Source organism: Amphiprion ocellaris, chromosome 8, assembly GCF_022539595.1.
Source record: "Amphiprion ocellaris isolate individual 3 ecotype Okinawa chromosome 8, ASM2253959v1, whole genome shotgun sequence".
Lineage (NCBI taxonomy): Eukaryota > Metazoa > Chordata > Actinopteri > Pomacentridae > Amphiprion > Amphiprion ocellaris.
This window is the reverse complement of record NC_072773.1, coordinates 23599264-23612028: the sequence shown is the minus strand read 5'-3', so window position 1 is coordinate 23612028 and position 12765 is coordinate 23599264. Positions and strand designations below refer to the sequence as shown.

General features: G+C 41.1%; 1 protein-coding gene across 5 annotated transcripts in view; it reads left to right on the top strand.

The window, feature by feature from the left end:
* The window catches only part of dlgap4a (discs, large (Drosophila) homolog-associated protein 4a), a 97158-nt gene that overhangs the window by 73830 nt on the left and 10563 nt on the right, over positions 1 to 12765 (top strand). The window contains exons 2-6 of one of the 5 annotated variants that reach the window (XM_035947096.2): positions 350 to 1617; positions 2003 to 2238; positions 2579 to 2656; positions 3234 to 3381; positions 4925 to 5144. In XM_035947096.2, coding sequence (XP_035802989.1) covers positions 418 to 1617; positions 2003 to 2238; positions 2579 to 2656; positions 3234 to 3381; positions 4925 to 5144 — 1882 coding nt within the window. In that variant the 5' untranslated portion in view covers positions 350 to 417. Of the gene's footprint in view, positions 1 to 349; positions 1630 to 2002; positions 2239 to 2578; positions 2657 to 3233; positions 3382 to 4897; positions 5145 to 12765 lie in introns of all 5 variants that reach the window. The other 4 variants (XM_035947094.2, XM_035947095.2, XM_035947093.2 and 1 more) reach the window with 4 other exon arrangements.

The window sequence follows — 12765 nt, the reverse complement described above, 5'->3', positions numbered from 1 at the left end:
ATCAGTCTGGATAAACACTTTATTTGTCCCTGTGGGAAAATTTGGTTTGCAGCATAGTCACATGCCATTTCATCACAACAAACAAATCAGCATTAAACATACTCGAACACATACCCATGGCACGCACCTTGCAACATATTTGAACGGGCTGGACGTTGATGTCTGTTTAAAAATAATTGCTTGAGGAACAAGTGACTATTCAGATCTGTTTGTAGTAAGTCAAGGGGAGAAATATTGTCGACCAGATGGCAAAGGGGGCGCCTCTTGTCCGTCCTGATGATGTTTGCCTTGCTTGAATTGCATGTTAAATGGGCTGTTTCCATGTGTGTTTCATCTTTCTCCGCTGCAGGACGAGCCCTTCAGGTCAGTAGATCTGCACTGATTGGAGAAATGTTTTAAGGAAACACCTCAGCCACCATGAAAGGGTTAGGAGCCAACCGCAGTCGTCACCTGTCTGACTCATGTGAACCAGCAGGGTGCCAACAGAAGCCTCTGTGCCCTTTGACCTCTGACCCTCACAGCACCTTTCTGTTGAGCCCCACCATAAACCATTATGGCACTCTGGACCCCCATCTCCACCAGTGCCCCCCCACCAGCCCCACCGCCCTGACCCCTGACTGCCTGCTGCCTTTCAGCCAGATGTCCAACAGCAGCACCTTCCCTCGTCTGCATTTCACCTCCCAGACTGACCAGATCGACTGCTCCCAGGGCTGTGTGGCTGGTGGTGGTGGAGTTGGGCAGGGCAGCAGGGCAGGTACGCTATCCACCTCCTTGTCTATGGGTATGGGTTTGGGTCTGGGGCTGACTGGTGCTCCTATGATCACCAGTGGATCAGCCACCATCTCCTCTGCAGCAGCAGCCAAGATGAATCGGTTGCCCTCCAACCTTTTGGATCAGCTGGAGAGGCACCTGCCTCTACACCGTGATGGCTTCAGTACGCTGCAGTTCCACAGAGGACGCATGTCAAAGCAACGCAGTGAGAGTCCAGGACGTATACGCCACCTGATGCACTCTGTGCAGAAGCTGTTCGCCAAGTCGCAGTCTCTGGAAAACTCTGCAATCAAAGGCAGCTTAAACGGGCGCTCTGCTGGAGGAAGTACAGGAAGTGGTGACGATGGGGGTAGACCAACCCGCAGGAGCAAGAGTAAAGACAGGGCTAAGACTGAGGGGCCAAAGCAGAGACCTAGGCCTAATACACTAGGCCTCTGGAGCTCAGATGATGCCCTGGACACTGACACTACCAAAGCTGGCACTATTGCTGTAGGTTACCGCAACCCGCTGAGCATGATGACTCTTGGCAGAGCGGTGTCAGACAGCCAGGCCGCTCCCAGACATATTCCACAGGGCTACAACACAATTTCTGCACATACCCTCAAGACCTCGAAAAGCAGCAGTGACCTCAAGTTCCTGGCATGCCAAGTGACACAGGTAGGATCCAAGGATGAGGAGGGAAGAACTAGGGGAAGCAAGGATGACACACTAGTGAAGAGGGGGTCCTGGTCCACTCTCACCCTCAGCCAGGCCAGGCAAGTGTTGCAGAAGGGCTCTGCTACGGTCAACAGGACCCTGCTTAAATCAAAGTCATGCCATCAAGACCTGACACAACAGTTCCTTCAGGTAGGAGGGCCAGTGAGTATTCATCTTCATCATCATTCCTTGTAAGTTTGCATGGATTTCATCATAATTTCTCTAAGAATAAGTGGTTTTATTGGTCAGTTTTAAGCACTGCAAATCACTTCCTTTGGCTGATAATTTGATAAGAATGACTCTCATTCTGCTGATCACATATACTTTATCTTCATTGTTCATACTCAGTCACATTTATAGATTTTTCTCACAAATAATATTTTCTTTTCCTGTACCAATGCTGCACATGCATACAGTCACACTGTGAAGATTCACGAAATCTGATGCAAACTGTAAAATACACTCAGTTTCTATAAAGGACACAATTAAAATATCTGCTTTACACTGTCTCAATGTGTGCGTTTTCACAATCCAGGTCCCTCTTGGGGACTGGGCAGGAACTTTGGGTCGTGGACGGGCCAAAGGAACAGAGATCCCTTGCCGAAGGATGCGCAGTGGCAGCTATGTGAAAGCTATGGGAGACCTAGAAGACAGTGAGGACTCAGAGGGAAGCCCCAAACCTTCCCCCAAATCTGCAGCTCGTCGCCAGAGCTACCTGAAGGCCACCCAGCAGTCCCTGAGTGAGCAGCAGCCACCGCCACCTCCACGCAAGTAAGTCCCATAGCACAGAGAATCTAAACCATAGCACTGGAACTATAACCTTGATTATCATGCTCATCGTTTTGCCATAGTTGAGTTAATGCTCTTGTACTTTACATTCATTAAAGCATAAACAGGCACTGAAGGAGCATTTGTTATAATTGTGGGAAGAGTCGTTTTTCTTATGTCCCCAGAGGTAGTCAGCAGGTGGCAGCATCCTGTCACAAATACTAAGATGCAGCTTAAAAAGCGGGGGCAAGAAATTACACACAGTATCATATTTATCTGCTGCTAAAGCAATAGGAGGTGAAATTGTTTGCCATGTGTTTTACCCCTACATCCACACGGACAGGCCTCGTTGCTACGCTCTCATGCGGGAGGATTATCTGTGGTCTCCTCTACAGAGTGCATGCTCTATGCAGCATCTGAGGTCAGTGTCATCCACAGGCAGGCAGTATGGCCCTCGTCCCCTCGTCCCACCCTCACTTGTCCACCCATTACTTCCCACCACCTTTTTTGTCTAACCCTCCCAGTAATTTTCCTCTCTCCCCACAGTTCCATCTCTCACCTTGCAGGTACCCTGAGTGGCGTGTCAGCACTCTACTCTCACCTGCTTCCTCAAGCCCTGATTTCATAACATGCAAATTTTTCTCGGAAATCACTCCAGCACACGCTGTTGCTTAGTGCACACACATTTTCACTAACAACCCAAGTGCCATATTGGCCAGCAAGAACAGAGGAAATGAATTTTTAGCATCAATTAATAAGGAATATTTATAAAATTGTATTTGGCAGTTTTGCTCATGAGTCATTATTTCCTCTGTGCTGCTATTTTAAAGCACATATCACTCTCCACACATCTCAGTAGTATTTAATTTTAAAATACCCAGGGGAACTTTTCAGAAATGTGATTTAAAGTTTTTCCTGGATATCATCAATTAAACACAGCCCTCATTTATTCCAGTCTCTGACTTCTGAGAGGCTGATTATTACATTCACCTCCACAGCTCCCTGCCGTCGCTGAAAGAGCTGACCACTAATCGGAGCCTTGATAACTTAGACTGCTTGGTGAGCACCTTGGAGGCCCCTCCACGCCACAGGAACAGTGATTTCAGCCAATGCTCTGGTACACTGGGCAGAGGCTCGACCGCTCAGGTAAGTCTTTGATCTTATCAAATGTGCCTCTGTTACTGTGGCTTCTTATTACTTGGTGACAAAGATTACTTTTTATTTCATGTGTCTGCTGTTGATCGGTAAATACTGATGTGGAAGAAATCTGTGACTCTGTTGAATTGTATGGCATTACAGTGTCAATGGTGCTTCTGTTATTAAGCAAAGCAGTTCACCTGTACCATAAAACTTCATTATAACAGTCTTGTAGGTGAGATTTATTGCAGGATGATGCAATACAAACTGGCAACTGAGCGTACATTTTAGAAGCAACTAATTGCATAATTTTGTGTGTGATTAAGGGTAACATCGCAAGAGAAGCAGCAAAAAAATACTTTGGCACATCTCTAAAGTTTTGAAGCTACCGTGAGAGAAAATTTTAATGAATGTCTCTGAGACTACAGACATGGTACATGAATAAACCAGTCGAGAATAAGCAGGAGGAATAGAAAAGAAGCTCGAGAGCATTTGCAGAATGTCAAAGTGGAACATTTCCCTAAGAGGGAGTTTGTTGTACATCTTCATCAGCACGATTGGACTGGGATGCAGAATCGCATACCATCAACGGCTGCGGCAGGAATACCTTTCATGCAGAAGCAATGGTGTCACTATTTTCAACAGCTGACGTTTAATTTTAATCAAATAATGATTTAGAGACTCAATTTTGTTTAGGATGAACGTTGAGTCAATCAAACTAAAAAACTTTTTGATACTTACTTATACAGTATTTGGAGTCAGGGATCGGTTTATCACATCTATGTACCACCCACAACTCAACACTTTCATATTTGCTACTAAAATGCCAAACATAAAAATAACTACTGCTGCTCGTTTCTGCTTCCTTTCATGTCGCATGATCAAACATTTCAGATGATGCTGAATGTCACTGCTTATTCCCATCACACAGCAACAACACAAACCCATGCAACATTGAGAGAAAAGCTATTTTGAGGAACTCATACAATGCTACATTACTTTTTTATACTGTATGTGCTCCATGAATAAAATAATCCTTCTTGTTTGTGTTGAAGTTTAACACCATATCACACTGATGCCATCACACCATTTACCTATGAAATGTAGGGGCTCACATCTTGATTCTTAGGTATGGCAAGAGGCAGAAAATACATTTATTCGTGTAGAGTGTTTTATGATTTTTCTTCCCCACTCCATCAATCATGTTACTTGGGGACAGATTTATTGTCTTTAGAAATAGGACACAGTTCAGTAACCACTGCACTTGACAACCTAAATGTCTATAAAGCAGGTATAACTAGCTCAAACAGTAAAATGCTATTTACACATTAGTTTTATACACACTCACAGGCACTGTTTAATGCAACCTCGGGAGAATTTTGAATATATGACATGCATTTTGTAATTGAATATTCTCAGGTTTCTATTCTGTCACTTTAACTAAAATGAAATATCTGAGTACTTCTTCCACCACTGAGTGCAGATCTGTTAAATGCATGTTCATCAGTCCGCCCTCTGCCCTCAGCGTGTGAGTCTGCACACGTTCTTTCAGGTATGCGGGCAGGGCTGTGGGCACTCGGTGCCGTACTGCGAGGGGGAATCACAGGCGGTGGAGGCTCTGGATCTGCCTGCGCCTACGTGCTTCCGGTCGCGCAGCCACAGCTACCTGCGGGCCATCCAGGCGGGCTGCTCCCAGGATGAAGATACAGCTTCTGTGGACTCAGAGTCACCACCACCCACCACCGCAGGCTACAGCTACAACTCCAACACCAGTGAGTATCAGTGAGAGGAGGTTCGCCTCAGTGACTGTACAAAGTGTTCGCTGAGAGGGAGGAAATACTTGAACTTAAATAACATCCAGACATCTATTTACTCTGTGTTACAACAGAAAAAATGAAAGAAAGGAAAAATATAGGATTTAAAACGTAGGGTACTGTCTTATAAAGTACACCTACTAATAATCTCTGTATGTTTAGTTTATAGAAAACACAAGTACACATAGGCATGCTAATCTTGATAATACTACATAGACAGTAGTTTTTACACAATGCTAAAAATTTACATTCAACTCTAAATGAGGATTTTTGGTGACAGGTTGCTCCACTTGCTTTAACAGTGAAAGATCACAACTAAATGCTTCAGCAGCAGCTGAGTATTGTGAGCAGCTCTCTTGTGACAGACCAAATGAATGCAAGAGGAGATTGACATTTTTCACATAATCACAGCTACTCTACTCAAAAATTTCTCTTCATTCAGCTAACAACTCTTTTTTTTCAGTATTTCGATTATTCAATGTCAAAAAAACAAGTATAAGCATCTGTCCTTGTCAAAAAATGCTTTGTTTTCAGGGAAATGTGTGTAATACTGTCTCCACCATCTCAATGTTCGAGATGCGTTTTAAAGTCTTTGTTTTAGTCACACAAATATTTAAGCGTAAAAAAAAAAAATCAAATCATATTGTTATTGCTTTGGGTTTAAATGAATGCAGACTGACGGGAATAATTTTCCCTCCAATTTATTTTGAGTAGTTTTGAGAAATACGTAGCAGTGCTAAAGTTAAGTACCAGTCATTTCTCTCAAAAGTATTCATTCTGCTTGCAATCAATGTATGAAGTAAATTAAACTCCACTCTCGCTTTTGAAGAACATGTTTCTTATTATTAACTAAAATCAGGCAGCATTAGCTACATATTACAAATAAAAGTAATGGGAGGTTATTATTTTTCTTGTAGTTCTACATTATATATGCCTGATGTCAAATCATAAACATCACAAATTTTATTTATGAAAAGCACATATTTACACTGAACAACAACATAATTGCAGCACGCTAATGGTCTTGTTTTCTGACTTAAAGAAAAGGTTAAAAATCTAAATTCTGTTGGTTAAATGATAATGATCAGATAGCGTGACCAGACGCTCCAATGACCACTGACTATAAAAGGTCTCATTAAAATGCAGCTTTATATAAATGACACGATGCCATAGATGACAAGAGAAAGACAAGAACTGGCTGTTGGCTGCTGGATGCTGTCATGTGAGTGCCGTAGTCGAACAGTTCAATGCCCACAATTTTGTCGTCTAAGAAGTTGTTTCAGACCATATTGTGCGACAGACAATCTGCCACATAGTGATCTGGATGGTCGTGTCTGACAGCCTGATTCTGTCCCCCGTAATGTCCGTCAACTTCACCGAACCCTTCAGGAAGAGATCTACAACACTCCACAAGCCAACATCAACACCCTCATTTCTGTCTGCAGCAGATGTGTGACTCGCTACCGATTTGTGATTTCTGGTCCGTGACCCCACTCTAAATCTGCCTATTATCGTTTTGGTCATAGTATGCACTTGGTTGCCTCATGACGTCTGTTCTCTTGTAGAGATGCGGTGTGTTGGAACAACAGATACTTCCGTATAGGTGTGGTTTATTATTTCAAATAGAGCTGGAAAGGTTAGTTGATTAGTCACTAGAGAGAATATGAATCAGCAGCCATTTTAATAAAAGGATTTGATAATCCTTTAAGTAATATTTGAGCAAAAAAGGCAAATGTAAGAACTTGCAACATTTCTAGGTCTTCTTGAACTGTTGGTCAGACAGAACTACATATAACAAGATGCCAGCTTAGGTTATGGGAAATTGTGAGGGGCATTTCTTACTATTTTGATATATTTTATAGGCCAAATGATCAGTTGATTAATAGGGAAACAAACTGCAGATTAATCAATAATGAAAATGATTATTGGGTGCAGTTCTAATTTCATACTATTACCTGGCACCAAATAAAATCAGCATCAGTCTCTTTTTTAATTATAAGACACACTTAAAGCAACTGGAGTGGAACCAATGTGCTCTATAGTTAAAATAACAGAGCAATAAAACACAATAAAACATTATAATGAAAAAAACAAATCTAAATAAAATTACTAGATGAAGTCAGGTTGTCAAGCTCTTCTTCAAATGACAACGAAAAGAGTCTTAAGCAATGACTTAAACGTTGCTAAAAATCTGAGTAGTTCACATGTGACATAAATTGTTGTGCAAAGGCTCCAAAAATAAGAAAGCAAAGAACTCCAATAAAAATGAAAAACCTTTAGCACTTTATAGAAAAATAGAAAACAAGCAAAGAACCATGCTCTAAAGAAAGACGTTCCTCAGTTGAGTACGTTAAAATGAATGTATATACAGTAATTTGATAAGATATTGCATGCTGCGTTTATATTTCTATTCGGTATAACTTGCAATTTACATGTCTCATTAGAATATTTCTAAATGTATTAAAATGTTATATAGGAAATGGCTATATTTATATTCTCCTCTGAATGTTTGCTGTTATTTATCTAGTTCCTTCCAGATGGCGTTTGACTAAAATCAACATAATTGTAGCAGAAGGATAAGCTTATATTCAGTCCATATATCATATATTAATATACAAACCATTCTATATATCTCATTATATATTCCTAGGAGGGTCTTTTGGCTGTCTTTTTTTTATTATGGGAGGGGGGGTGTTGATGTCTGGGTTATAATAGGATGTTTAATGGTGTTTGGGGGGGAAATGGTTCATTCCAGTTATGGCTCCATTGTTGGGGTAACAATAGATCACAGTAGGCTGGATATGTGGTTGTTTTTTTTACGTCTAGACCTCAGTCTGTTCCCGCGGCGTCACAGCCCAAATGAAACGCACCTATCGTGAAGACGCTCACGATCAACGTTATAGCGAGTCTTAAACCAATCACCTCCGTGTTCGATTAGATCCAGGTCCAGAACCGTCCAATCGGTTGCAGAAATCAGTTACGGAGAAAACGTGGACTCCAATCCTCGTCGTCAAGGGCGTGTACTACAAATCTTTTCTTCACAGCGTCGTTGTGTATCTTACGGCAGGACACCGTAGCCCGTCCGCATCTTGTCTGCGTTTCATGAATGAACAGAAAATAAGGATTTTTCCAGTCGCCCACGACACAGTAAGATTTCTGTCGCCTTTTTCCCAGCTGGGTGTTAATGTTCAGTTGTTGTCGGTTTGCTAGCAACAGCGAGCTAACGGTAGCTGGTGGTGTGGTAGGTTAACTAGCTAGCTAACGTGGATGAAGAAAGGGGATGAAACCCTAATAGGAGCTGTTTGAGAGCAGCAGGCGAGGCTGGTAGGCGGTAGTGTGGCTGCTGCCGTCAGGGTGGTGGTGGTGGTGGTGGTAATGAGGCAAAAAAAGCCACCTCTTTGTCGAGGCGCTCATATGAACAGCACAGTGCCTCGGGCTAACGTTATTCATCGTTAAATGCCCTGTGTGGTAGCACGCCGCGATGAGCATTCACTGGTTAGCAGCAGAAGCTAACAGTAGCCGAGGCGTCAACAGCCGGCTATGGACACCTCGGTGCCGGGCTAGTTTGCTAACCAACCCGTCTGCTACTAGCTAACACCGGCTAATGCACTATGTGGAAAAAACGATCCTACTACGCCGAATAAGTTTATTTAGAGGGCGTTAAATTGAAATTTACAGGCACTGAGCGTCCGGTAAAGTGGTCAAGATTCGCAGAATTTCTATGTAAACCGCTTCAAAATGAGCTGATTGGTGTCTTGGATTAACGTTAGCTGTTAGGTGAAGTAAAGTAACAGTTCTCTGTTACCCCACACTCAACATGTGACTGTGGGAGTCATAAAGGAAGCTGTGAATCACATTTAACTCATCAGGCCACCTAAATTCACAGTCAAAACTGACAATTATTTGTACAGCAGGTGTTTGTTTTTATGTCCTTGCATAAATCACTCCTTCTGTTTTAAATGCCTTTGAGTGTGAGTGGATGTAGTTATTGTCTGTCTGCACATCTACTTTCTGATTTTTGCCTCAGCTGTCACTACTGCAGTGGCTATTTTTGGCCCACAGTTTCATGTACCATTTTTATTTAGTAGCTACCTACCATCTTTAAGACCTGAGGACACAATCAATAATGTATCAGCTTCCTGCACTATGTGGTGCTTTGCAGTTCAGACACTTCACTGGGCTTTTATGCGGACCACCTGACACAAGAAGGATGTGCACACTAGGACTGCAACGTCAGAGCCAAAACGCTCACTGTAACATTACCTACATCCCTTTTTTAAGTTCACTTATACTATTTTGTATATTGGCTAAATTCTTAAAACAGGCTGCTATGTGTCATGATATTAACTGGCCTTTAAGCTTCATTGTAGTGACAAGGCGTGTTCATTATATCCAGAACTACATTACACAAGACGTGGTGTGTCCTTATTACCATGGATAGACAGTGAGTCATCCTCTACAGTACACACTCTTTCTCTCACACTCATTGATGAGGTAATCTTTTGACTGAATGGGCGAAGCAACTGTAGATTCACAGCAAGGTCAGCAGCAGACAGGCTTCCTAATGATGAATGCAGGGCTGTTGGTTAACATGGGTAGACAGTAAAGTAAAGGCCAATCCATTTCCTGCACTAATGGCATGTACTTATCTGAAAGCTGCTTTAACATTGATAAGAGCATTTATTTTAGATTCAAAATGGTTGTTTCAGATACTAGAAAACATATTTTCTTTACCATCATACTATGACTTTATTACATACTGATGGGCACATTTTGTCTTTTACAGTAACATACATTTATTTGTATGCTTTGCTTTTAAAAATGCGTTTCAGAGCTCAGACAACTGGTCGATGAATTGTTGAGGAACACTGAAAAGTAAATGTTAACACTTTTACTAATTATATATTATGTAATTTTTGAGACAAATGTCAAATAATATGTTCAAATTTTTTACTTGAAAGGATTTGCTGCCTTTCCTATTCTGTCTTTAGTGATAGTAAACTTAAGAAAGTGAGGCTTCACCTGTTATCATTGTGTTGGTTGTGAAATTTTCAATGGGCATTGTCACCATTTCTTTACATGTTATGGATCACATGATTAAGGGTAAAAAAAAAAATTGCTGGGGTTTTGTATGTCTAAGAGACATTGCATACCTCACAGATATTGTACTCATGGATGTGAGTATTTCAGACTGAGCAAACTCAAGCTGTTTCATTTATTTAACTTGGATTTTCTAGGATTCTACTTCCCTTATCCTTAGCTGTGTGTTATTCACGAGTCATATATAGAGTTTGAAAAAAGTACTGTTTCTGCCTTGAAAAATATCCCATCAGAAAAGATTTGAACTTGGAGACCATTGCCACGTGTCTTTAGCTGATTAGGCTCTAACCCAGACTGTTGCCAGAGTCCAGCAGGTCAGACAGTGAACCAAAGGAGGTCTTGCAGATATCAGATTATAGGTCGCATAAGAACACACAAACCAATTCTCCAGCAGTATAAAAGTTAGACAAAATTATTTGAATCTGGTCTCAAATGGAATACCTCTTCTGGAGGCAAGTCGATTTCCTTTTGAGATACAATCTGTAGCTGTGGAGACTGGAGAACCAGTCGCTTCAGCATGACTGAAGACATAGCTTGTTTGTTTTCATTGCCAATTTTTTGGTGTTGTCACTCTTCCAGTCTGTGCTGTGTAAGCAGTTAACGTTTCCATATTAGTATGTCAGCATTGTCTGCTAAATGACTGAGTGCTTGTCTGTCTGTCTCAACAGATAGCTCTTTGTTATGAAGTCTGTCTGCCCTACCCAGTGATTTGCTGTGTCTTTGCTCATACCTATGAGCTGGTTGCTTTTATTTGTGAGTCTGTTGGGGAAAACAGCACATGTTCTATATCTGAATCTTGAAACTGTGTCAACAGAATTAATATATATCACTTAATGGAGCAATAATTAGCAGCAACAGTGAAGTGAAAAGTGAAAAGCAATTGGCATCACTAGGCATTTTAATTTGTACACTGACTCACTTGCACAAATACCCCACAGTTTATTCAAGCCTGGTGGACAGTAAGATAACCTGTCATTAACTGGTTTCACCACAGACTTACAGTTATCTGTTAGTATGTCTAAGATCCTTTTGTTGTAATATTCCCTATGTAAATATATTTGTAATTTCTGCACTTTTCCCACAAATATTTTCAAATAAATAGTATTTTGAAAGTGAGCTTTCAGTGCTAACATGAAACAGATTCTTAGGTTAAGATGATACAGCCAACTCTTGCAGTAAATTGAGCCTTGGTTAGCTTGCTGAGCACATTTAAATACACAGCATTTTGCTGAATGATGCCCTCTGTGTGCTTAATGTGGTTCTCAGAAGTCATGCTCGGCCATGTGTCCTGGTCTAATCTTTCAGTTTGTGACTCCCACAGTCTGTCAGCCTGCTGTACTATCATACAGTAAGACTGGTTAATCTTGGACAGAGCTTCCGCTACCGCCTCTTTTCATGATACTTGGCTCACGTCCAGAGTTTCACAAAGGTTCATCCACAATAGGCTACAATATTGACTTGGTGTGTACTTTGCTTTTATATTTATTGAACTTGATGCTTTAATGGAAACTAATGTGGAACCACACTGTGTCCTCTTAAAGTTCACTCTGTGGTCTAATTAACACACTCATGCGTTAGTTAAAATCACTCCAGAACGAGCTCAGCAGTAATCAAGACCTAAATCAGTGTCCCATTGTGGCCCATTTCTGCTCGTTCTACTTTTTAAAAAATACAAAACAAAAGCGCTAATAGTGACAGTATGCTGCACTGAAAATAGTCAGACATGTACACTAAAGTTTTAGCATGGTGTGGAAGACCCATTAGTGGTCATCTGATAGCCCTCAGACAGACCTGCTGATGGAACCAGAGTATATTATGGACCAGAGACTGCATAGTTTTCATAAGTGAAGCAATTGGATCATCATAGTGGTGTTGACAACATTGGAAATAATCCTAATTGTTTTCAGAGTAAGAGACAGCCTTCTGGCCCCTCAAGTAAGTGATTTATAGACAGCTGTTGTCCACATTACTTGTCAATTGAGTTCTCAGTCACATTCCTCCGTTAGCATAGCAGACGTGTTTCCCTCAGTAGTTGGCCTAGCAATAAAAAATGAATCAAGTAAAAAAAAAAAAAAAATTAAGTACTACTATTTTTTAGTCCAAGGCGCTTTACACAGTTGATATGAATCTCTTTTCACTGCACCTCCTTGTTAATAAACATACATATTTCTGTAATGAAAATGTAGGGCTGGGCGATGTAGCTCAACAACTTATTACAAAAATATTGTTTATTTTAGTCGATATCAATTGTTATGGAAAACTTTTAATAAAGGCAAGAAGAAAAAAAGACTTGATAGTGGTATTGATGTTAATGCTAGTGCAACAATAAAAAACCAACACACAAATGAAAGTAAAGATAAAGTGATAGACTCACCTTGATTTAAATTAAAGAAAGAAGGCAAGTAATACGTGGAAGGAGTGGACTGCGCAGATGAAACCGTCAAAGCAATGTAAGATATAGTGCACGATGAACCTACAG